This window comes from Hyperoodon ampullatus (assembly GCF_949752795.1).
Source record: "Hyperoodon ampullatus genome assembly, chromosome: 14".
In the NCBI taxonomy this organism is placed as follows: Eukaryota; Metazoa; Chordata; class Mammalia; order Artiodactyla; family Ziphiidae; genus Hyperoodon; species Hyperoodon ampullatus.
Window position 1 is genome coordinate 24,411,325 of NC_136927.1, and position 26,266 is coordinate 24,437,590.

At 44.5% G+C, this 26,266-nt stretch overlaps 1 protein-coding gene across 1 annotated transcript; it reads left to right on the top strand.

Annotated features, from left to right (window-relative positions):
* Window positions 1-1,848: 1,848 nt before the first annotated feature.
* OR2C1 (olfactory receptor family 2 subfamily C member 1) lies at window positions 1,849-19,422 on the top strand (the record flags this gene model as incomplete). The annotated part of the gene is given in 4 exon segments (XM_079718988.1): window positions 1,849-2,352; window positions 2,356-2,514; window positions 2,518-2,840; window positions 19,278-19,422. Coding segments are annotated over 4 exon segments (1,131 nt in total).
* Window positions 19,423-26,266: the final 6,844 nt, after the last annotated feature.

Sequence of the window (26,266 nt, forward strand, 5' to 3'; positions counted from 1 at the left end):
TTAATCGATGCTTGATTCATCTTTAGTTCTTCTAGGTCCTTGTTAACTGTTTCTTGCATTTTGTCTATTCTATTTCCAAGATTTTGGATCTTGGAAATAGAATCTTGGATCATCTTTACCATCATTATTCTGAATTCTTTTTCAGGTAGACTGCCTATTTCCTCTTCATTTGTTAGGTCTGGTGGGTTTTTATCTTGCTCCTTCTCCTGCTGTGTGTTTTTCTGTCTTCTCATTTTGCTTATCTCACTGTGTTTGGGGTCTCCTTTTTGCAGGCTACAGGTTCATAGTTCCCATTGTTTTTGGTGTCTGTCCCCAGTGGCTAAGGTTGGTTCAGTGGGTTGTGTAGGCTTCCTGGTGGAGGGGACTAGTGCTTGTGTTCTGGTGGATGAGGCTGGATCTTGTCTTTCTGGTAGACAGGTCCACGTCTGGTGGTGTATTTTGGGGTGTCTGTGGACATTTTATGATTTTAGGCAGCCTCTCTGCTAATGGGTGGCGTTGTGTTCCTGTCTTGCTAGTTGTTTGGCATAGGGTGTCCAGCACTGTAGCTTGCTGGTCGTTGAGTGAAGCTGGGTGCTGGTGTTGAGATGGACATCTCTGGAAGATTTTCGCCGTTTGATATTATGTGGAGCTGGGAGGTCTCTTGTGGACCAGTGTCCTGAAGTTGGCTCTCCCACCTCAGAGGCACAGCACTGACTCCTGGCTCCTCAATTTGGGATGATTTGTTGTCTATTCATGTATTCCACAGATGCAGGGTACATCAAGTTGATTGTGGAGCTTTAATCCGCTGCTTCTGAGGCCGCTGGGAGAGATTTCCCTTTCTCTTCTTTGTTCTCACAGCTCCCGGGTCTCAGCTTTGGATTTGGCCCCACCTCTCTGTGTAGGTCACCGGAGGGCGTCTGTTCTGGCCCATTATTAACAAGAGGTAATTTTTGTTTATGAAATGTTAGGAATTACTCCATGGTTTAGAGGTGGGCATAGTGGTAATATACCTCAAACTTTTGGGGATCCCCTCTGAAATCTTCTGTTTTCCTTTTCTAATTATGGGTATCCTGTAACTGATTTAACTCCTTTTGGAGTAGACCCTGTTTCTATCTTTAGCCTGTTCCACCTACACATACTTGGGCTTACATGAAGTTTTGTTCTGTTCTACATTTACCTCTTTTTAAGTCACGTATTTGTGTCTCCTGTATTTGGTGAATATGTCTATATTCATGCTTCCCATTCTTTTCATGATTGTATAGACTCATCACCTTCTCCCTCAAACTTCATCTTTCTAGACCAGGAGTTTTCACTTGGGAGGGGAGGGATATAGAAGAGAAGGGAAGAAATTTATCAGAAACATTTGGAGAATTCTTCCAAATACAGCAGGTCTGCTCACCCCTCCCCTGAGTATACCAAAACCTTGGCTGGGGAAATGAGTATTTTTTGAGAATTTCCACATTTCGTTCCAATGGTCAACTCCCTCTACCCTTTTGAAATGAAGGAGTTCACACTCCTTCATCATGGACAAAGGTGATGGATGGACAGGGTGCAAAGATGAATTTCTTGGGTCATCACTGTGTTGAACTGAAGACCCTGATCTTTTTGTTCTTCGTGAGGCACTTCCTTCATTTTGTGATAGCTCATGTTTGATATTCAGATGGAATAAAGTTTCCATTCATTGTGGAACTGACAGTGTTTGGGGATTGCAATGAAACCTTGCAATCATAAAATTTAAATTGGTACTTAACTAGGCCGGCGACATCAGACCTGCACTGATGCAGATCCACCTAATCCAGTAGCTTCTTCACTTGCTTTACTCCTGGTTGTCCCTGGACAGATTCCTCAAGTGACTGAAGGCAACCAGAGATGGAAAGGGCCAACAGCAGCTCCTTGGAGAGCTTTATTCTGATGGGTGTATCCGACCATCCCCAGCTGGAGATAATCTTTTTTGTAGTCATCCTCTTCTCCTACTTGCTGACCCTGGTTGGGAACTCAACCATGATCCTGCTTTCCAGCCTGGATGCCCGACTCCACACACCCATGTACTTCTTCCTCAGCAACCTCTCCTCCCTGGATCTTGCTTTTACTACTATCTCAGTCCCCCAAATGCTGATCATCTTGTGGGGATCAGACAAGACCATCAGCTATGGTGGCTGTGTGACCCAACTCAATGTTTTCCTCTGGCTAGGGGCTACTGAGTGCATCCTGCTGGTGGTGATGGCATTTGACTGCTATGTCACGGTGTGCTGGCCCCTGCACTACACCACCATCATGAACTCCCGGCTCTGCTGGCTGCTGGCTGCCATTGCCTGGTTGGGCGGCTTGGGCAAATCTGTGGTCCAGTCAACATTCACTCTGAAGCTCCCTTTGTGAGGGCACCAGAGGGTGGACAGCTTCCTGTGTGAGGTGCCCGCCATGATCAAACTAGCCTGTGGAGACACAAGTCTCAATGAGGCTGTGCTCAACGGTGTCTGCACCTTCTTCACCACTGTCCCATTAAGCATCATCCTGATCTCCTACTGCTACATAACTTAGGCAGTGCTGAAGATCCACTCGGCCAAGGGACAGAGAAAGACCTTTAACACATGCCTCTCTTATCTGGTGGTGGTGCTCCTCTTTTATGGCTCAGCTATCTATGGGTATCTGCTTCCACCTAAGACCAGCAACCAGGACAAATTCATTTCCCTCTTCTACTCTGTGGTCACACCCATGCTGAACCCTCTCATTTATACTCTGAGGAACAAGGAGGTGAAGGGGGCACTGAGGAGGCTGCTGGGGAAGTCAGCTGAAGGAAGGGAAAACTCTATCATATACCACCTCTTCATCTCTACAAGCTTTTTCTCATTCTCTCTGGCCAGGTGAACATGACGAGTACTGACCACAGTACAAGCATGTTCTTGACAGCACTGTTGGTACATGATTAATGTTATTTCTAATATTCTACACTTCTTTACCAAATATCCTACTGTGGACCACAGATAACAGGGCAGATGTGTCATCAATGGCTCAGAGGTTGTTGACTTAGTACAGACTTAGCTCACTGTCACTGCTGTCCACAGTTTATTACGTGTAATAAATATTACATATGTATTATTGTATTTCTAGAGAATTCTGTACTTTTCTAAAGAAAGCATCTCCACTTGACAGTATCTTATATAATCCCATAAAATCAAGCCAGGTTTTATTAGCCCCAGTTGAAAACCCAAGAATTCATCTTTGCACCCTATCCATCCATCATCTTTGTCCATCTCTCTTTGTCTTTTCTTAATATTTCAGTCTATCTACTCACACTTCCCAGCCATATGCCCCTCTGTCATCTTGTTTAACCTCTCCTTTATGTCTACATTCCATTTTCCCTTTTGCCTTATCCAATGTTGAATGAGAAATGGTAGGAAGGAGATTGGTTCAAGATGACGGAGTAGAAGGACATGCTCTCACTCCCTCTTGCGAGAGCACCGGAATCTCAACTAACTGCTGAACAATCATCAAAAGGAAGACACTGGAACTCACCAAAAAAGATACCCCACATCCAAAGACAAAGGAGAAGCCACAATGAGACAGTAGGAGGGGCACAATCACAATAAAATCAAATCCCATAACTGCTGGGTGGGTGACTCAACAACTGGAGACACTTATACCACAGAAGTCCACCCACTGGAGTGAAGATTCTGAGCCCCATGTCAGGCTTCCAACCTGTGGGTCCGGCAACAGGAGAAGGAATTCCCAGAGGATCAGACTTTGAAGGCGAGAGAGATTTGACTGTAGGACTTTGACAGGACTGGGGGAAACAGAGACTCCACTCTTGGAGGGCATACACAAAGTAGTGTGTGCATCGGGTCCCAGGGGAAGGAGCAGTGACCCCCCACAGGAGACTGAACTAGACCTACTTGCTAGTGTTGGAGGGTCTCCAGAGGCAGGGGGTGGCTGTGTCTCACCATGTGGACAAGGACACTGGCAGCAGAAGTTCTGGGAAGTACTCCTTGGCATGAGGCCTCCCAGAGTCTGACATTAGCCCCACCAAATAGCCCGGGTAGGCTCCAGGGTTGGGTCGCCTCAGGCCGAACAACCAACAGGGAGGGAACCCAGCCCCACCCATCAGCAGACAAGCGGATTAAAGTTTTACTGAGCTCTGTCCACCAGAGCAACAGCCAGTTCTACACACCACCAGTCGCTCCCATCAGGAAAGTTGCACAAGCCTCTTAGATAACCTAATCCACCAGAGGGCAGACAGCAGAAGCAAGAAGAACTACAATCCTGCAGCCTGTGGAACAAAAACCACATTCACAGAAAGACACACAAGATGAAAAGGCAGAGGGCTATGTACCAGATGAAGGAACAAGATAAAACCCCAGAAAAACAACTAAATGAAGTGGAGATAGGCAACCTTCCAGAAAAAGAATTCAGAATAATGATAGTGAAGATGATCCAGGACCTCAAAAAAGAAAGGAGGCAAAGATTGAGAAGATGCAAGAAATATTTAACAAAGACCTAGAAGAATTAAAGAACAAACAAACAGAGATGAACAATACAATAATTGAAATGAAAACTACCCTAGAAGGAATCAATAGCAGAATAACTGAGGCAGAAGAAAGAACAAGTGACCTGGAAGAAAGAATGGTGGAATTCACTGCTACGGAACAGAATAAAGAAAAAAGAAATAAAAACAGCCTAAGAGACCTCTGGGACAACATTAAATGCAACAACACTCGCATTATAGGGGTCCCAGAATGAGAAGATAGAGAGAAAGGACCTGAGAAAATATTTGAAGAGATTACAGTTGAAAACTTCCCTAACATGGGAAAGGAAATAGCCATGCAAGTCCAGGAAGCACAGAGATTCCCATACAGGATAAACCAAAGGAAACACACTGAGACATATAGTAATCAAGTTGGCAAAAATTAAACACACAGAAAAATTATTGAAAGCAGCAAGGGAAAAATGACAAATAATATACAAGGGAACTCCCATAAGGTTAAGAGCTGATTTCTCAGCAGAAACTCTACAAGCCAGAAGGCAGTGGCATGACATATTTAAAGTGATGAAAGGGAAGAACCTACAACCAAGATTACTCTACCCGGCAAGGATCTCATTCAGATTCAATGGAGAAATCAAAAGCTTTACAGACAACCAAAAGCTAAGAGAATTCAGAACCACCAAACCAGCTCTAAAACAAATTCTAAAGGAACTTCTCTAAGTGGGAAACACAAGAGAAGAAAAGGGCCTACAAAAACAAACCCAGAACAATTAAGAAAGTGGTAATAGGAACATGCATATTGATAATTACATTAAACGTGAATGGATTGAATCCTCCAACCAAAAGACACAGGCTTGCTGAATGGATACAAAAACAAGACCCATATATATGCTGTCTACAAGAGACCCACTTCAGACCTAGGGACACATACAGACTGAAAGTGAGGGGGTGGAAAAAGATATTCCATGCAAATGGAAATCAAAAGAAAGATGGAGTAGCCATACTCATATCAGATAAAATAGACTTTAAAATACAGAATGCTAGAAGAGACAAGGAAGGACACTACATAATGATCAAAGGATCAATCCAAGAAGAAGATATAACAATTATAAATATATATGCACCCAACATAGGAGCACCTCAATGCATAAGGCAACTGCTAACAGCTATAAAAGAGGAAATCGACAGTAACACAATAATAGTGGGGGACTTTAACACCTCACTTACACCAATGGACAGATCATCCAAACAGAAAATTAATAAGGAAACACAAGCTTTAAATGACACGATAGACCAGATAGATTTAATTGATATTTATAGGACATTCCATCCAAAAACAGCAGTTTACACTTTCTTTTCACATGCGCACAGAACATTCTCCAGGATAGATCACATCTTGGGTCACAAATCAAGCCTCAGTAAATTTGAGAAAATTGAAATCATATTAAGCACCTTTTCTGACCACAACACTATGAGATTAGAAATCAATTACAGGGAAAAAAAGTAAAAAACACAAACACATGGAGGCTAAACAATATTTTACTAAATAACCAAGAGATCACTGTAGAAATCAAAGAGGAAATCAAAAAATACCTAGAGACAAATGACAATGAAAACACGATGATCCAAAACCTATGGGATGCAGCAAAAGCAATTCTAAGAGGGAAGTTTATAGCAGTACAATCCTACCTCAAGAAACAACAAATGTCTCAAATAAACAATCTAACCTTACACCTAAAGGAACTAGAGAAAGAAGAACAAACAAAACCCAAAGTTAGTAGAAGGAAAGAAATCATAAAGATCAGAGCAGAAATAAATGAAATAGAAACAAAGAAAACAATAGGGGGCTTCCCTGGTGGCGCAGTGGTTGAGAGTCCGCCTGCCGTTTCAGGGGACACGGGTTCGTGCCCCGGTCCGGGAAGATCCCACATGCCGCAGAGCAGCTGGGCCCGTGAGCCATGGCCGTTGAGCCTGCGCGTCCGGAGCCTGTGCTCTGCAACGGGAGAGGCCACAACAGTGAGAGGCCCGCGTACCGCAAAAAAAAAAAAGAAAACAATAGGAAAGATAAATAAAACTAAAAGCTGGTTCTTTGAGAAGATAAACAAACTTGATAAACCATTAACCAGACTCATCAAGAAAAAAAGGGAGAAGACTCAAATCATTAAAATTAGAAATGAAAAAGGAGAAGTTACAACAGACACTTCAGAAATACAAAGCATCCTAAGAGACTACTACAAGCAACTCTATGCCAATAAAATGGACAGCCTGGAAGAAATGGACAAATTCTTAGAAAAGTATAACCTTCCAAGACTGAACCAGGAAGAAATAGAAAATATGAACAGACCAATCACAAGTAATGAAATTGAAACTGTGATTAAAAATCTTCCAACAAACCAAAGTCCAGGACCAGATGGCTTCACAGGTGAATTCTATCAAACATTTAGAGAAGAGCTAACACCCATCCTTCTCAAACTCTTCCAAAAAACTGCAGAGGAAGGAACACTCCCAAACTCGTTCTATGAGGCCACCATCATCCTGATACCAAAACCAGACAAAGATACTACAAAAAAAGAAAATTACAGACCAATATCACTCATGAAGATAGATGCAAAAATCCTCAATAAAATACTAGCAAACAGAATCCAACAACACATTAAAAGGTTCATACACCGTGATCAAGTGGGATTTATCCAAGAGATGCAAGGATTCTTCAATATACACAAATCAATCAATGTGATACACCATATTAACAAATTGAAGAAGAAAAACCATATGATCATCTCAATAAATGCAGAAAAAGCTGTGGACAAAATTCAACACCAATTTATGATAAAAACTCTCCAGAAAGTGGGCATAGAGAGAACCTACCTCAACATAATAAAGGGCATATATGACAAACCCACAGCAAACATCATCCTCAATGGTTAAAAATGAAAGCATTTCCTCTAATATCAGGAACAAGACAAGGATGTCCACTCTCACCACTATTATTCAGTATAGTTTTGGATGTCCTAGCCACGGCAATAAGAGAAGAAAAAGGAATACAAATTGGAAAAGAAGAAGTAAAACTGTCACTGTTTGTAGATGACATGATACTATACATAGAGAAGCCTTAAAATGCCACCAGAAAACTACTAGAGCTAATCAATGAATATGGTAAAATTGCAGGATACAAAATTAATGCACAGAAATCTCTTGCATTCCTATACACTAATGATGAAAAATCTGAAAGAGAAATTAAGGAAACACTCCCATTTACCACTGCAACAAAAAGAATAAAATACCTAGGGGTAAACCTACCTAGGGAGACAAAAGATCTGTGTGCAGAAAACTATAAGACACTGACGAAAGAAATTAAAGATGATACCAACAGATGGAGAGATATACCATGTTCTTATATTGGAAGAATCAATATTGTGAAAATGACTATACTACCCAAAGCAATCTACAGATTCAGTGCAATCCCTATCAAATTACCAATGGTATTTTTTACAGAACGAGAACAAAAAATCTTAAAATTTGTTTGGAGACACAAAAGACCCTGAATAGCCAATGCAGTCTTGAGGGGAAAAAAATGGAGCTGGAGGAATCATGCTCCCAGACTTCAGACTCTACTAAAAAGGTACAGTAATCAAGAAAATATGGTACTGGCACAAAAACAGAAATATAGATCAATGGAACAGGATAGAAAGCCCAGAGATAAACCCACGCACCTATGGTCAACTAATCTATGACAAAGGAGGCAAGGATATACAGTGGAGAAAAGACAGTCTCTTCAATAAGTGGTGCTGGGAGAACTGGACAGCTACATGTAAAAGAATGAAATTAGAACACTCCCTAACACCATACACAAAAATACACTCAAAATGGATTAGAGACCTAAATGTAAGAACGGACACTATAAAACTCTTAGAGGAAAACATAGGAAGAACACTCTTTGACATAAATCACGGCAAGATCTTTTTTGATCCACTTTCTTGAGTGATAGAAATAAAAACAAAAATAAACAAATGGGACCTAATGAAACTTAAAAGTTTTTTCACAGCAAAGGAAACTACAAACAAGACGAAAAGACAACCCTCAGAATGGAGAAAATATTTGCAAACGAATCAATGGACAAAGGAGTAATCTCCAAAATATGTAGACAGCTCATGCAGCTCAACATTAAAAAAGCGAACAACTCAATCCAAAAATGGGCAGAAGACCTAAATAGACATTTCTCCAAAGAAGACATACAGATGGCCAAGAAGCACATAAAAAGCTGCTCAACATCACTAATTATTAGAGAAATGCAAATCAAAACTACAATGAGGTATCTCACACCAGTTAGAATGGGCATCATCAGAAAATCTGCAAACAACAAATGCTGGAGAGGGTGTGGAGAAAAGGGGACCCTCTTGCACTGTTGGTAGGAATGTAAATTGATACAGCCACTATGGAGAACAGTATGGAGGTTCCTTAAAAAACTAAAAATAGAATTACCATATGACCCAGCAATCCCACCACTGGTTATATACCCAGAGAAAACCATAATTCAAAAAGATACCTGCACCCAATGTTCATTGCAGCACTATTTACAATAGCCAGGACATGGAAGCAACCTAAATGCCCATCAACAGATGAATGGATAAAGAAGATGTGGTACATACATACAATGGAATATTACTCAGCCATAAAAGAATGAAATCAGGTCATTTGTAGAGATGTGGATAGATCTTGAGACTGTCATACAGAGTGAAGTAAGTCAGAAAGAGAAAAACAAATATCGTATATTAACGCACATATGTGGAACCTAGAAGAATGGTACAGATGAACTGGTTTGCAGGGCAGAAATTGAGACACAGATGCAGAGAACAAACGTTTGGACACCAAGGGGGGAAAGTGGCGTTGGGGGGTGGGTCGTGGTGGTGTGATGAATTGGGAGATTGGGATTGACATGTATACACTAATATGTACAAAATGGATAACTAATAAGAACCTGCTGTATAAAAGAACAAATAAAATTAAATTAAAAAAAGAAATGGTATGAAGACCATTTTTCTTTTCTTTTCTTTTTGGCCATGCCCTCCGGCTTGTGGGATCTTAGTTTCTCGACCGGGGATCGAACCAGTACCCCCTGCAGTGGAAGCCTGGAGTCCTAACCACTGAACTGCTGGGGAATTCCCAAGACCATTTTTCTTTCAATTAAATAGTTTTATTTAAATTATTTTCTCACTGGGACTTCCCTGGCGATCCAGTGGTTGAGACTCCACGCTTCCACTGCAGGGGTTGTGGGTTTGATCCCTGGTCGGGGAACTAAGATCCCACATGCCATGCGGCCAAAAAATTAATTAATTAATTAATCAAATCATTTCTTCACCAAAGTCCCAGCTGTCAGATTTGCTACCAGTAGTTGAATATGCTAGTATGGTCAGTGGATTATGGAATGCTCTGAGATTCCTTAAGCAAGTTTAAGAGCCCAGGAAAGATCATCCATTTGTAAAGCATCTCCTCTGCCTCATGATCTAGTCTTTCACCCCTAAAGTTTCTAAAATTCAGCAATCAGTCCAGCACACCATGACTTACCAAAGAACTCAGGTATTGGAATTAGAATGCCAGTACGTGACTCTTCACATCGCTAGAATTGCCAAGGGAATCCACACCTGCCACTGCAGTTCATATGTTCTTTCCCCAGAGAGAGAAGCTGGGTTGATATGAGAAAGTTACCTGGCAACTACATTACCAGAGAAAAGATGATCAGTGATTTTAGGGCTACTTTCTAAAGAGTCTTGTGTCCTTCACAGCCCCTAAACACATGCCTCATACATAGTAGATGCTCAATAAATACTTAGTGAGTTGATTTAATTAACAAGCCTCATGAATCTCCCTTTTTCACACCAGGAACTAAAAATGTCAAATGAACCATTTTCATATTTTCCACTTTGGGGTCATCCTGTCACTTGGACAATGCTGAACAAACAATGACGTTTCCCCTCTTTCCACATTTGCATAATGCCTCCCCAAAGACATCTAGTTATATTGTCCCAGCCTGAATTTGTTTTTCTAGTTGTAGATCAGAACCATGACCTATTGTCTCAGTTCCTTACACAGTAATACCGAAGTACGTCTCCAGGACTAGCCACCTAGCAGCATAATCTTGGTGAGTTCATCAAAGTCCAGAGTCTTGCAGGCTCCAACGTTTTAGTGATCAGCACACTCAGATTAGATGAAGTTCTCAGCGGGTAGAATCACAATGACCAAACTCCTAAGTTGATATACACACCAGAATGCCAGTTGATTAATTTATGAGAACTGTACTTTCCAAGGAGATATCCCCTAGCTAATTCGTTTAAATTGCAAAATTACTTGGGGGAAAATAGGAAGAAAATAGACAGGCGTTCTTCAAACACTTCAGAGTTTTGCAGAGTCTCCCTATGGAAATTACAGGACGTTTTGAATCTAACTTGCAGTTAGGGGCATAGTAAGACACAGAGAATTAGAGGGAGGAGAAAAAGCTTGGGATATGAATACATCATGGGGATCACATACGCCATCATCAAAGTGTACACATATTCGTCTTCCATTCTCAGTGGTGTGCGTGAAACAAAGTCAAAAATTGGGAAAAAAGCCATTAAATGGGAGGGAAGCTCCTTGTTATTAAGGACTTTGATGTTCCATTTCTAGGGTTTCAGAAGAAAAAATATGTTTTGTGTCTTATTCAGTTGGAAATTCAAAAAAATGAAAAACAAAAGATATACCAAGAACTATAGAAGGTTCACCAACCTTAGTAAAACATAAATGTAGAGAATTTGAATATGCTAGTGTGGTCAGTGGATTTAAGTGAATTTAAGAGCCCATCTCTTAGAGCCTTTCACAGAGTCTGTCCAAGTCCCACCTTGCCCTGTATCCTAGCAAAGTGAGCGCAATGACTAAATTTTGAACCTGTCAGTGAAGGGAGTCAGCCCCTTTTTCTGTCTTCACAGCCTTCAGGTTCAATTACATGGCTGTGGTTAGGAGATGTTGGAATAAAGGAGATGGTGAGAAATAAGAATTGGAAAGTGCCTTTGGCTTGTTGAGCTTATGCTCTAGTATGTGAGTGCTAAATTACAGGCTAATTTGGACACTCCATTAACGATTGGGTGGAAAAGTCCAGTTTATTTGACTATACAGATGAGTTGAGCACATCAACTTTACTGAGTACTTATCCTGGGCTATGTAACAATCTAAACCCTTTATAGGATCAACTCCTTTAATCCTCACAACAACCTATACCATCCCCATTTTAAGATGAGGACATTGGAGCACAAGAGGAAATGTGCTCCCAGCACACAGTGGTAGGTCTGGGAATCAAACCCAAGTACTCTTGACTCTAAATCTTGTGCCTTTTCCAAATTTTGTTTCTTTTTGTAATAATCACAAACTTACAGAAAAGTTGGAAGCATGATATAAAGGACTTTCTCTCCCTGGATCATTTGAGAGTAAGTTGACAGCATGATACTCTGTCTTCCCCAAATATTTTACTGTGCATCTCTAACAAACAAGGACATTCTCCTACAGGACCACTATGTAGCCATCAAAATTACTAAATGAACATCAATACATTATTTTATTTAATCCTGAGACCCCATTCAGCTTTTGCCAGTTGTCCCAATAATGTATTTCATAGCAAAAGTATTCTATTCAAAATTACACGTTGCATGTAGTTGTCATGTCTCCTTAGTCTCTGTCAGTCTGAAATTGTTCCTCTGTCTTTTCTTGACTTTCGTGACCCTGACACTTTAAAAGATCATCCAGTTATTTAGTAGAACATAGATCAATTTCAGTTTTTTTCCTCATAGTTAGATTCAGGTCATCTTTGTCAGGAATTCCACACATGTGATGTTGCATTCTTCTCATCGTATGCTATCAGGTGGTGCTATGGACTGAATTTGTACCCCACCTGAAAATTCATATATTGAAACCCTAAACCCCAGTGTAATTAATTGTATTTGAACATAGAGCCTTTAGGAGGTAATTAGGGTTAAGTGGTATCATAAGGGTGTGCCCCTCATCTGATGGGATTGGTGACCTTACAGAGAGAAGGAGAGGGAGATCTTTCTCTCTCCACACATAGTCAAAGGAAAGGCCAACTGTGGACAAAGCAGCCTTCTGCAAGCCAGGAACGAGCCCTCACCAGAAACTGAATCCTGCCAGAACCTTAATCTTGGGTTTCCAGGCTCCATAATTGTGAGAAAATTAATTCTTATTGTTTAAGTCACTCAATCTATGGTATTTAGTTATGGCAGCCTAAGCAGACTAAGACGGGTGGTGTAAATTTCAATGTCTTCAGACTAAGACAGGTGGTGTAAATTTCAATGTCTCCCATTACTAGTGATGCTACTTGGATCACTAAATGAAGGTGGTGTCTGCTAGGCTTTTCCATTATTTCCTACTTTGTAATTAATAAGCGTTTTACAGGGAAATACTTTGAAACTACTTAAATATCCTGATACTAATGAAACTCAATTTAATCTTTTATTTATTTACATCTTACAGAATCAATGTTTCCTATTCTATTCTATGTTTTATAACTTTTTAATATCATTATATTGTCCCTTGTTTCATCACTGGGAGTCCATTCAAACTGGCTTTTGTATTTTTTGACTTGTCCCCATATTCCTTGAGCATTTCCTTGCTTTCTGCCACATCAAGATGTCCCAGGCTTATGTTTTATTAACCCTCTCTAGCACTCTGTTTCATCATCTGAAATGTGAATATAGTAGATGGCAAGAACAATGTAAGGATCAAAGTAGATAGTGCATGTGTGAGTGCTTAGAGAAAACTGCTCAGTGTTGTACTTAATCAAAGATGGTATACTTACCCTAAGGAGGTTTATCAGTCCATGTCACATCCCAGCTCCCTCCATTTATATCCTGATGGAGTACTACTCTCACTGTGCAACCAGATTGTTTATAAATGATGATGAAGTGGGGCCAGAATAAAGGCAGAGAGAAGCCTCCACTTTTCTTTCCCACACACTCTTATCCCAACCCATGAGCTCCCTCTTCAGAATATATCCAGAATATCCCAATCTAGAACCAAACACACACACACACACACACACACACACTAAAGTTAGGAAAGTATTTGAATGTCCATCAAAAGGGAAATGATTGAAGATTGAACACATAATGGTAAATGCCAAACACAGTTTAAAAAAAAAAAAGATGAGGTTGATATATTGAAACAGAAAAACTTGGAAGATATACTAAGTAGACAAAATTACAGATTAAGGTCCAGCAAGACATACACACTAATGACAGTTATTTCCTCTGGAGAGGGAGTGTAACTTGGGAGTTAAGGGATGTGAGGCTTCATTTTTAAATGAGAATGTTTTGCGATACTTGTGGAATATGAAAAAATTAAAACAGAGGGAAGAAAAGCATTGGGTTAGAAGCGAGTTCTAGTCCTACTTCTGTGATTAGACAGTCACTTAAACTCTGTCGCAGTTTTCTCGTCTGGAGGACGGTAATAGTATTGGCTTCGTAGGATTGGTGTGAGGATAAGTTACTGTGTACGTGTATAAAACTGTGCCAAACATATAGCAAGCGTTACGTATTTTTGATACTGTCATTGTCACATCTGTAAATAGGGTATGAGTCCGGGTAGGCCTGGTACAAAGACCCTTCTAAGTAAGAGAAGCGGAAGCTCCTGTCAAGCAGAACAGCAGCAGTAACCAATAGGAGGGATTAACAAACGTCCAGATCCAGGGCCCCAGGTTTTCGAACAGCGTTATTGGTCCAGGTTATGACGCAAACGAGGAACCCGTCTCCTCATTGGGGAAGACTGCTGTCGATTAGCGGGGGGGCGCAACCAGCTGGGGAGGGTTGTGCGTATCCGGCGGCGCTGTTTTCCGGCTTAGCCCTTGAGCATTCGTCAGGCTTTCTGGAAGTCCCGGCCTGCCTCGCGGCAGCTTCAGGCCGCGCGCTCTGGGAAATTTGACCAGGTGGGTGAGTCGCGCGTTTGAGGCTGGCTTTTCGCGGCGGGGCGGGCTGGAGCTGTGCGTCTCCGCCCTCTCCCCGAGGCTCTCATGATGTCCTGGGTCATGTGACGGGAAGGCCCTCGGTGGCCGTGACCCGGTGCCTCCTCCCTCTGTTTGGAGAGGCCTGGGAACATGGTAGGCTGGTGTACGGGACCTGTCGCCCTTTGGGGCCTCCTGTCCGCTCTCTTTCCTCGTGAAGTGTGCTTTGAAAGGTTCAGAGCCTTTTACCCTTGTGCTTTACGTGAATAAAACACCGGTTCACCGAGGCCCTATCGCGTCCTTGTGCGCCCTTGTGTTGGGCAGTGAGGACACGAACACAGCTCAGACATGCTCCTTGCACTCAGAGAGCTCCCAAACTGTGGAGTAGATAAACCCGCAGAAACAAGTTATGGTGTTAGGTGGAGTAAGAGAAGGCGCCCTGAGAAAGAGCTACAGACAGGGCCGAGGAGTTCAGAGCGTCAAGGAAGCGTCAAGAAGGTGGTGATGGTGCTGTTACCAATCCTCTTCCAGTGGGTTTTTTGTCTTCTTTGATGGACTCCACTCATTGAGAACATAAAATTTACCATATTTCTAATTTCTAGGCTTAGGTGCCCTTCCTCCCTAGCTTGGGAGGAATGGAGATTGGCAGACCCTGGTGTTCAGTTTCTCTGGAAAGAATGAAATCAGGTCTTGGGAAAAGGTTAGAGGGCAAAGACACTATGGAAAGCAGAGAGCCTGTACCATGATGTGGGACCAGTTCACCAGTGCTGGATTGTAGACCATGTGTAGGAGAGTGCGCAGTGAGACTGGAGGAGTAGGTTAGATCTAGAATGCCAGGGAGAGCCTTCGCAAGTTAGGAGATCTTGGCTTATTTCAGTGGTATTAGGAAGTCTTGAAGGCTTTTGAGCAGAGCAGTTTACACAATTGAATTAGATTTGTAGAAAGTCAAGAAATCCAGATCTGCCCTGTAGGAAGATCAGGTAGACAGATGGAAGACTCTTGTACCAGCCTGGCCTAATGATGTGTCCCTGACCAGGGGTTCTCAACCAGGGAAGATTTTGACCCCCCAAAGGTATTTGGCAAAATCTGGAGTAGTCTTGTCATGACTGACAGGTACTCCTGACATCTAGTGGGTGGAGACAAGGGGTGCAGCTAAACATCCTACAATGCATAGGACACCCCCCAACCCCCCGCCCCGACCCACACAGACAACAAAGGTCTGTCTGGCCCCAAATGTCAATACTGTAGTACTGAAGTTCACGGGAATCCCTGGAGGTCCAGCAGTTAGGACTCCACACTTCCACTGCAGGGGGCAGGGGTTCGATCCCTGGTCGGGGAAGTAAGATCCTACATGCCGTGCAGCGCAGCCAGAAAACAAAAACCTGAGCTTTAAAACAACAACAAAAAATAGTGCTGAAGTTCAGAAATGCAACCTTAGAGCGATAGAAGTGGAAACGAAGGGAAGACAGATCTCAGAGACGCCTCAGTCAGAGACCAGTCTTCGCCTCCTTTCATATCCTTTACAATGCTTGAGTACTTTAAGCAGTCAATCAGGTCTAAAGACCCAGACTTCCTTGTCTTTTTTCACCCTTTCATTCTTTTGCAAAATATTTATTTTGCATGAGACACCATTCAAGGTGCTGTGATTCAGCAATGAACAAAACAAATTACCTGCTCTCCAAGAACCTTACATTCTTGTAGGGTTGACAGACATGAAACCAATAAATATATGTCAAGTAGTGAGATATGCTATAAAGAAGTTCCTGTAAGATAGAGCTTCTGTTATTATCACCACAGACCATTTACTCTGCATCTTGTAAGTGCCAAGCACTGGCCAGATGCTTTACAAATAGCATTTCTAATCTTTTTCTCTATGCTGCAGGATTGGTATAGTTATGCTCAGATGAGAAAAAGAAGCTTAGAGAAGTTGAGTATTTTGCCCCGCCTCAGTTAATGAGGAGTTGAGCTGGCACTGGAAACTGGATCCACCTGACAGTCAAAGTCTGTGAGATTTCCATTAGGTAACACTGTCTGAGCTGAATGGGAGAAAAAAAATCTATACCTTCTGGGCTTCCCTGGTGGCGCAGTGGTTGAGAGTCCGCCTGCCGATGCAGTGGACACGGGTTCGTGCTCCGGTCTGGGAAGATCCCACGTGCTGCGGAGCAGCTGGGCCCGTGAGCCATGGCCGCTGAGCCTGCGCGTCCGGAGCCTGTGCTCCGCAACGGGAGAGGCCACAAGAGTGAGAGGCCCGCGTACCCCCCAAAAAAAAAAAAAAATCTATACCTTCTCACCCAAACTTAGCAAAGTGAAGTAGAAATTAAGTTCTTATTGGAGAGGCCTAGCTGGAAGTGATTCTCCACATTGTAGGAACTGCATCTGAGAACACATGAGCCTCAATTGAATTTGTCTTCATTACTCACATTCTCTCAGGTGGCTGATGGCAGGTCCTGACCTCTCAGAGAGGTTGGCAACTTGGAGGTCTCCCACCAGCCACTCTCATGTTATTGGCAACTGCTGGGCCTCACTCACAAGCTTTCAGCCAGCTCTGGGAGCTGTGCTTATGATGGCTGCAGCCCAAACTACATTCAACGAGAAGATCCTGGAGCTGAAGCAATTCCCGACATGTCTTCCTTTCTGTATAGGAAGATCCAAGCCTGGATGAGGGTGCATCATCCAGGAAGCATTGAGAAGGCAGTGGCCTTGGTGCAGCATTTAGAGTGAGAACCCAGGAGACGAAGGCAATGGTGAGAAGGGGAGTAAGGAAAGAGAAATGGGATCAGGTTGGAGAGGGCCTGGGTTAGGGGACAGGCAGTTGGAACAAGGTGGAGAAACTTGATTTAGCTGTTGCTTCTCAAGCACTTGTTTGTTTTCCTGATTGGTGTCCATGCCAGCTTTTAAGAGAACAGATTTTCTTTCCCCTTTGAAGGAAGGAGGGTGGGTGGAGAGAGAGTTTGGACCCTCATCAATCACCGAGCTTTCAGTAGGTCTCAGCTGCCAAGAATAAAGGAAGGGAAGTATTTGTCCCTGTAGAACTCAGGCTTTCTCCTCTGCAGGCTATAATGACCTGAGCCAGCTCTGTAAACGAGAATCTTCTGGTTCTTGACATGCCTGTTGAAGACAGAGGAATTGTAACGCTCAGCTAGCTGTGGGAACTTTGGTTACGTCCTCAGGGTCTGGGTCACACCTCTCACAAAACAGATAAACAGAACTGGATTTCTGGTCAGGAGAGGGCCAGACTGGGACCTGCTGAGGACTGATAGTAGTGCTGCAAGATATAACAGCGCTGTGGGGCCCTGGGCAGGGGCTGCCCCAGACCTCCCAGCACTGCCCTGAGCACACAGGACTCGGAAGTGCTCTCTGCTGTTCTGCTCAGCCACACACATCATATTCCTCAATCAAGTTTCTAACTCTGGCTTTGCAGGAATCTCCATTCCTATACTTTTCCTCCCTGGGCCCATATGACAATCTCTGGCGGGGGAGGTAGGGTGTCCAATGATGGGGTATATTTCCAGGTGATGGTGTTTTTGCTCCAAGAAGAGCCAGGACCCGGGGTTATAGCGGGGGAGGGGGGAAGTTACCAGGCTCTATTGGAGACCATGCAGCCCATCCTCAGGGGCTTTCCCAAGAGAAGAGGCAGAGCTCTGCTCAGACCACTCAGACCCTGGGGCCTTAAAGAACAACCCACCTATTTGAAGAACAGAGTCTCAGGCTGGAAAGGGGAGAGGCAGGAAGAATCCAGGAATGAGAGGTTGTCCGTGCCTGTGCCATCCATCAGAGACATAACCGTATCGTTCTGTCATGACCACAGTTGGGAGCAGGAAGCTAGTGATTTGGGACGCAGTTGTGGTTCTGAGGCAGCTCAGTTCCATATAGAGGCTTTGTCGTTCCCTCTGGTTCTCCCTTCAGAAAACTTCATTCCATGATAGCTCTTAGAAGGGTCATGTATAAATCAGGTCTAGGGGCTTACATGGTGACCTGCTGGCATACAAGGCAGAGGGCCGGATCTTAGTTTAGACCTATAAGACTCTGCCGCTGTCAGGTGCGGCACTGGGGTCCTGACTCTCTTCTGGTCTGCCCAGCCACACGTACCATGCCTCGATGGAAGGGGTACCTTTTGACCATCCTGTATAACAAGTGAGATCTCTGATGGGTCTCCTTTTCTGTCTTTTTAATGGGTCTCTTTTTGCTTTTTCTTACTTTTGGCTGTAAAAGTTTCTTAGGAACCATGTCTAATCTATACTGTGTAATAACTAGCTCTTAATCTTGTGCCAGGCACGACACCATGCCCGGGAGGTAGTTGCTGGTAATGGGTGTGACATGAAACCTCAACTGTGCCTTCCTCCTCCCCAGGAGGCTGGGCCTACGGCCCCTGCCACAACAAGGCTGCCCTGGTGGCATGAACATGTAGTATAAGGTCTGTGTTTGGAGGTTTCACAGAAATTGTTAGCCAGAAAGTGTGTTGAGAGTGAGAGAGTGAAAAATTAAAGGTTTTGAAATTGATCTGACCCAGGTTCAAAATCCAGCTCTTTCACTTTAATCACTATGCAAGTCACTTTAAACCTGTGATAGCCAGGTGTGCACTGGGGCTACCAGGAAACCCAGACTTTACTTGCAAATCTCAGTGAATCCCCAATTTATCAAAAACTCCAGAAGTGCCACGAGAATGGCCAAGTGTACAGGGAATGCCCGAGCAGCTTCAGGACCACAGCTTTCTCCAGATGCCAGAACAGGGTGGCACAAGTTCAAAATCTTTCAGGCTAACTTCCATATCACAGGGAGTAGCCAGGTTAATTGCTAGTGTCCTGTGACCTGCGCTCAGTCCTTCTCTTTGTCTCTACCCAGAAGCCGAGCCGAAGACGAGCAGCAGGACTGCGAGGAGGCTGGAGCTGATGATGGTGAAAGCGAGGATTCGCCTGTGATGATGTCAGCGATGACATGGGCACAGTCTCACCCGGGACCCCAGGAGTCCTGGCTGTTCCCAAACTGACCGGTAAGGCAGTCCCTCACAGGAGAGGCAGACAAGAGGTGGCAAGAGGAAAGGAAGTCGGGTAGGAGGCCTGAGGGGCCCAGCTCTGGCTTTGGCTGTGACCACCCATCAGCCACCTTAGGCTGAGGAACCACAGCAGATGTGTGAAAAGGGAATGGTGTGCAGGCTTTGCGCTACTTCTCTGGGTTGTGAGAATATTTATTTGATCCTGTCTGTGGCAAGTGGTTAGCAGTCCTTGGAAAAAAGGCATGCTGTCAGTTGAAAAATTGTATCAATGAGTTAAAATGTTTCAGTGAGGAAGGGATGTACAGACACTATATGGAGAGCCCCAGTATTAAACGTACAGGGGAAAACTGGCTTTTCAATGGATATCTGAAGGGCTGAAGCAAACCAGGAGTATAAGTTACACGTCAGAGGAAATGGATAGACTTGGGGGTGTTGCCTTTTGTACAACCTACTTCAAATTTATTCTCAAGTGGTTGGTGCAGTGATCAGGCTGATTTGTCAGTGGGACGTAGACACTAAGGTAACAGAGGTGTTAACTGTAGGAAGCAGCGACCACACAGGGAGTAGGGGGAAAGGTTGGGTTTATCAGAACTTGGAACTTAGAAGAGTGGCCCTGCGGAGCTGGAACTCAGATCTTGGGGCTTGGGGGCTGGGTGTGCTGCCTGATTTGTGCTGTATTTCTGAGGGGTCCAGTAAGGCTGGTTCTGGAAGGAAGATACAGTGTCTGTTTCGTTCACTGCTTTGTATTTGGCTTCTGTGTAATACCTGGTACTTTATAGGCAATCAAATGTTTCCTGAATGAATAACTGGATGTATTCTCCAGTTCTTACTGTCTGCTCCAGACCCTCCCGAGAGGCTGACAGGCAAGGGCTGGGCACTCTAGTACTCTGTGTTCTTTCTCCTGCCCAGCAGACTACAGGATAAAGCAGTTTGGACAGTGGAGGCAATCTAAGAATGCAAGGAGTTCAACAGTTGCATCCCAGTTTCCCTGGTTACCGCAGACCCAGGAGTGGGAGGCACCTGCCTGTGAGGCCTGGGTACCTGCGCTTCCTTAGCGATTCCATTGACTTTCACTGGCTCTCCTCACTTATCAAAGCCAGCTTCTTTGAGCTGGTGTACAAAGCCCTTCAGTAGTTGATCCACCCCGGGCTGTCTCCCTCTTCCCCACCATGATCTCCAATGAAGTCAGGCTGTCCCCCAACAGGTCACATTCAAGCCCATCTCTTTGCCTTTGCCTGAGCTTTCCTAAGGCATCATTTTTCCCCCCTCTCTGTAGAGCAGAGGTTAGTATGTGACTCTGGGAACTGGCCTGCATAGCTTGTCCACTGGGCCATGTTCAAGGACCGTGTATGCAGAGAACTGTGGGATGGGCCAAGCGAGACTCAAGCTGAGGAAACACTGAAGTATATTTTTCTGTCCTGCCTTTGCTTCTCCTTTTCTAAATTAAAAAAAAATTTTTTTGGCTTTGAGGTAGAGTATACATTCTCCTTTGCTCATCTATAATTCCTCAAGAAGGCTTAAAGCAGAGACCATGACACTTGCTTTTCAACAAAGCTTAGGCAAGGTACTGACAACTTGCATGCACAGGCCAAGAACCATGGACAACTTACCCATCTTTCACCACATTTTATCATAGAGATTTCACAAAAGCTTAAACATCTATGCCTTGTTCTGGATCAGTAAGCTTTAATTTTGGCTCTTCATGCTCCTCACACCCAGCCTCCTTTTCACCTGTAGTCAGAGCCGCCTCCAGCCCCTGTGTTTTCCTTACTCCCCAACCCAACTGTATTCCTTCTCTCCCCATTTCCTGCCCCTTATTCCTTCTCTGCATGTCCTGCTGTCCTGAAGCAGGTTCTACCCTTGGATCCTCTTGAGGACAGTGCAGGCTTCTGCATGAGAATAAAGTTTCTAATGGAGAAAATTACAACCAAAGGCTAAAGAAGTAGAGGGAGAAACACCTTTATTGTCAACAGAAGTGGTAATGGTTATAAGCTTGTAGAAAGTGTTAACTATAAGAGACAATAAACCAGGAACTGGGGTGGAGGTGATGGTAAAATGAGGAATCTTACAAAGATTAACCTAGATGTTACCCTTGCTCTGAGATTATGTCACCAAGGGAAACAGATTTAATATTGCCCAGTGGCTTAACCTCTCCTTCCTTTCCTTTGTTCTTTCTTTGGTGGTGGCTGGATTACAGAGTAGTGATCTGCTCTGAAGTTAGCAGTAGTACCTAACAAACACTAGGTGCCAGAGGTCAGTTGTTGGTTTAGAATACATCCAGGCTGTTAACTTCTAGATGTGCTTCCCATGAGGGTGGAGAATTTCTTCTCTGACATGGCCCAGAAACAGTGCTCAGGCCACTAGCCCCCCCATTCTCTGTTGGGAACAGTCATACCCAGGTTTCCTGGCAGGACTTATGGATCCTGTAGCCTTGTCCCCTTCAAACAGAATTGAAATCGACAATGAGACAGGACCCAGGAGTCCCAGGCAGAGCCAGAAAGAGTTCAGCGTTCTTACCCTGATTCCTATTCCTGGACATGGTTCTTAAGATCCGGTGGTCAATAAACCTATAGTTAAGCTGGGGATTGCCCAGTAGAATTCTCCACAAGCAGAAGGAAGCGCCAAGAAACACATGTTGATGTAAGGAATTGATCCGTTGGGTTTCTTCCACACTCATAGCACATGCCTTCCTTTCTGGGATATGGGAACCTCTTCTGTGTGCACCCCCTGATGGTGGATGAGGGCAGGGATCTTAGTGAAGATTTTCTCACACTGAGAGCACTGGTAAGGCTTTTCCTGTGTGGGTTTTCTGGTGGGCACTCAAGTGGGAGCCATTGTTGAAGCTTTTCCCACACTGCTCACACTTGTATGGGCTCTCCCCAGTGTGGATTCGCCGGTGAGCGCTGAACTGGGAGCTGTTGTTGAATCTCTTTGCACAGACAGTGCACTGATAAGGCTTCTCCCCCGTGTGGGTCCTCTGGTGGACAATGAGGCTGGAGCTCTGGTTGAAGCTTTTCCCACATTCCCCACACTGGTAGGGTCTCTCCCCTGTGTGAGTTCTTAGGTGGGCAGTGAGGTTGGAGCGCTCGCTGAAGCCTTTCCCACACTCACTGCACTTGTGAGGCTTCTCTCCCGTGTGGATTCTCTGGTGTCGAACAAGATAAGAACTTCGGCTAAAGCTTTTCCCACATTCGTGACATTTAGAAGCTTTTTCCACTTTGGGGACTGGCTGGTGGTGAGAGGGAGAACTCTGAGAGCAGTTTCTCCCACACAGGAAATGTGTACAGGCCTTTTCCCCAGTACGAAGTCTCTGGTGACTCATCCTCTTCTGGGATGGGGGTTTCTCCTCACTCGCCCCTGGAGAACATCTTCGTTGCCTTCTTGACACTGGAGCACCCGCCCAGCCTCTTTTTAGCTCAGAGTGCCAGAAGACTTCACTGGACTTTCTCTGAAAAGGCTTGTTCATTTCTGCTTCCTCTGTATCATCCCAGTTCCAATTCTCTTTTGTAATCCCGCTCTTGATCTCAGTACCTGCAAGAACAGAAATACATCAGACTGTCAGGACTTCCCTGGTGGTGCAGTGGTTAGGAATCCGCCTGCCAATGCAGGGGACACGGGTTCGAGCCCTGGTCCAGTAAGATCCCACATGCCACAGAACTAAGCCTTTGTGCCACAACTACTGAGCCTGCGCTCTAGAGCCCACGAGCCACAACTACTGAGCCCACGTGCCACAACTACTGAAGCCTGCGCGCCTAGAGCCTGTGCTCTGCAATGAGAAGTACCGCAATGAGAAGCCCATGCACCACAATGAAGAGTAGCCCCCGCTCGCCACAACTAGAGAAAGCCTGTGTGCAGGAACAAAGACCCAACGCAGCCATAAATAAATAAATAAATAAATGTATGTATGTATGTATGTATGTTTTTAAAAAAAAACAAAAAAATACATCAGACTGTGGAGCAGGAAAACAATGGAATGAGGAAAGAATTACAACTAAACTACCTTTAAGAAGAAAAACTAATTGGAATTCTCATGTGATTCAGTCTTCTGCTAATTAAAAACCTAAGTTTTATTTTCCAATTGTAATATTTTTAAGCTCCAAATTATATGATCACAGGTAAATATACCCAAAACTCCATCCACCCACTTTGCTCCTACTGCACCTCTTTTTGGATGTTCTGACACAGTGACAAAATGAAGCGAGGAGTCAAGCTCTTTGTCATCTGTCTCAGTTCTTGAATGGCCTGGCTTCTAAGAGTAACAAAAGGCCACCCCGGGTTTAACCGTCTCAAACAGGAAGAAAGCAAGTTGCTGGGCATCTGGGAAGCCCAGGCTTAGATTTGAAAGGAGGGTCAGTGCTGGAGAAGGAGAGAGAGTCTGGGCTGGAGACCTGACTGGCCATCTGTGGAAGCAAAGTAAGTGCAAATCCATGGGGAAAAATGACACGGACCCTGTGAAAGAGGCCAGCAAAGCAAAATCGGGGCTCTGAAGTACCAAGGAAGTAATCCTTAACCGTGAAAACCAAGACTCTCTGGCCTGTGTCAGGTCTACATCAAGATAATGACAAGGCCAGGAGCAGAATGGCTCTCTGGTGATGCTAGGCTAACGGCCCTAAGTGGACTTTCCCATGCTTTGACCAAGAGTCAAAGCCAAGAGTCTTACCACGTCTGTTTGGGAACAGGTCTGGCAGGCCAACCCTCCTAACCGCCTGGCCAGGATCCCTGAAATCCTCTTCCTCCCAGTCTTCACCATCCATGGTGGTACCTTCTCCAGCCTCTGTGGGCCCCCCATTCTGCTGACTCAGCTCTCTAGCCTCAACTTCCCTCTTGGCCAGGATCAGCACTGCTTGCCATAGTAGGTGCAGAGGCCCAGGGCTGGAAAGGGCATCAGTTTCCTCGTAAAAGATACAAGGCTCAGGCACATAGCCTCTCCTCATGTTGCGGGAACTCGACTGCAGGCTTTTCAACTTGGCGCGATGCTGCTCTGGGGTCTGCAGAAAGCTTTGCTCCTGGAGTTGTTCCACCAAGGCCCTGGAGATCTGGCTGTTCTGCTGACAGGTCTGGAGTTTTTCATAAAACTGAGAATTACTGAGAATGGCCAGGAGTGTCTTGGTCTCTTCATAGCCCCAGTGCACACTTGCTGCCAGGAGACAACTCAGTGATCAGAGCAGGGCGGACCGATACCGCAGTGCAGGGTTTTAGCAGCCCAGGAAGCCACATCCTAGTCTCTCAAATTATGCCATGCTGGCTACTGTCATTCCTGGGGAGATCTCACTGTGTGCTTGTTCCTAAAGCAACAACTTCCATTGAAATCCTCTCCAGCTGAGGAGGGGTTGTCGAGTCTTTACCGAAGTTTCTGCTTTTATTTCTCTTTATCCTGAATCCCACTAATTTCCCCTGAGAGATGATTCACGATAAGCCTCTGCTTGTCTGTCTCCAGGGTGGTGGGAATCTCTGAGGGTGAGTGGCCATATAAGACAACCTGGTGAACAGGTAAGACTTGGATGGAAGCAAAGGTTCACAAGAGAGAAGATCAGATGATAGGATACTTCTGCCAAGTCCCACCTCTGATGTCTGAGTCCCTCCTGATCTGGCTCCTGTACGTCTGTTTATATCTCTTGTCATCCCTGTGTATGCAAGAAACTGAATTACTGCAGGTAGTGTCCCAAGGTGAGAATAAGTAGTAAAGGTCTGGGAAGAGCAGTTCAGGAAGGCTGGTTACTCAACAACACTCAGCACAGGCCCCTCAGGGGCTGCCCATCTGGGCCGGTGGCTGAGGGCTTATTTGTCTAGAGCCGTCCCAGCAAATGTATTCTGATCACACCTGGTCATGATGCTCTGAAGGGCACGCAGCCTCTTCTCATCACCCTCTAGTCCACTCTGCTCCGAGCCACTGTCTTCTCATGCCTGGATTACTGCAGCGGCCGCCTACCTGGTCCTGACTCTCCTCTGGACCTCCTACAGTCTCTCTCAATCCAGCTGTCAGAGTGGGCCCCTCCTCTTCATTCAACTCAACTAACCTGTGTGAGTGCCAGCAGGCCAGTTTCTGAGAAATGCAACTGTCATATGACATGGACCTTGCCTTCAAGAAGACCACAGTCCTCCAGAGCTCTCCGTAACAAAACAGAGACACAAACACGTGTTTAAATAGAGTTAAGTGTCAAATAAATTGAAATTCTCAACGTCATCCTATTACTCCTCTGCTCAGAATCCTGCAAGGCTACCCCATTTCACAGAGAAAAAGCCAGAGTCCTTACAAAGTCCTCTATGTAGGGCCTGAGGCCCTAGGTTAGTGCTTCTCAAAGTATCTGTGAAGAACCAGGTTTTTTTGTTTTTCAAAATACATCGAATATGCAGTTAGACGGTGCAGCAATGTCAGATTGCTATAAAAGTTTCTAAATGCTTGCTCTCAATTTCACTCTCAGTAGTGCTGCCCCACGTGATCTGGTTCTGACCTCATTTATTACTCTCATCCCCTCTCAATCTGCACCAGGCACACTGGCCTCCTTGCCCAGGTTCCTCTGGCTCAGAGCCTTTGCACTGGTGATCCTCTCCGACTGTTACAGTCTCCCCAAAGAGCCACACAGTTCACCCCTTCTCCTTCACATCTCTACTCTAGTGTCATTTTCTCAGTGAGGACCCTGACAACCCAAATTAAAAATGCAACCCACCCTCTGTCCCCACATGCTCCATCACTCTTATCCTGCCCCATTGCCCTGAAGCTACAATGGAACCTGATTCCCAGACTAAGATGACAGCTCTCTGAATCCACACAGCGGCTCCAGCTAGGACATCACCCACCTTCCACAGAGAACACAGTGCTCCTTCCCCAGGCTAACAT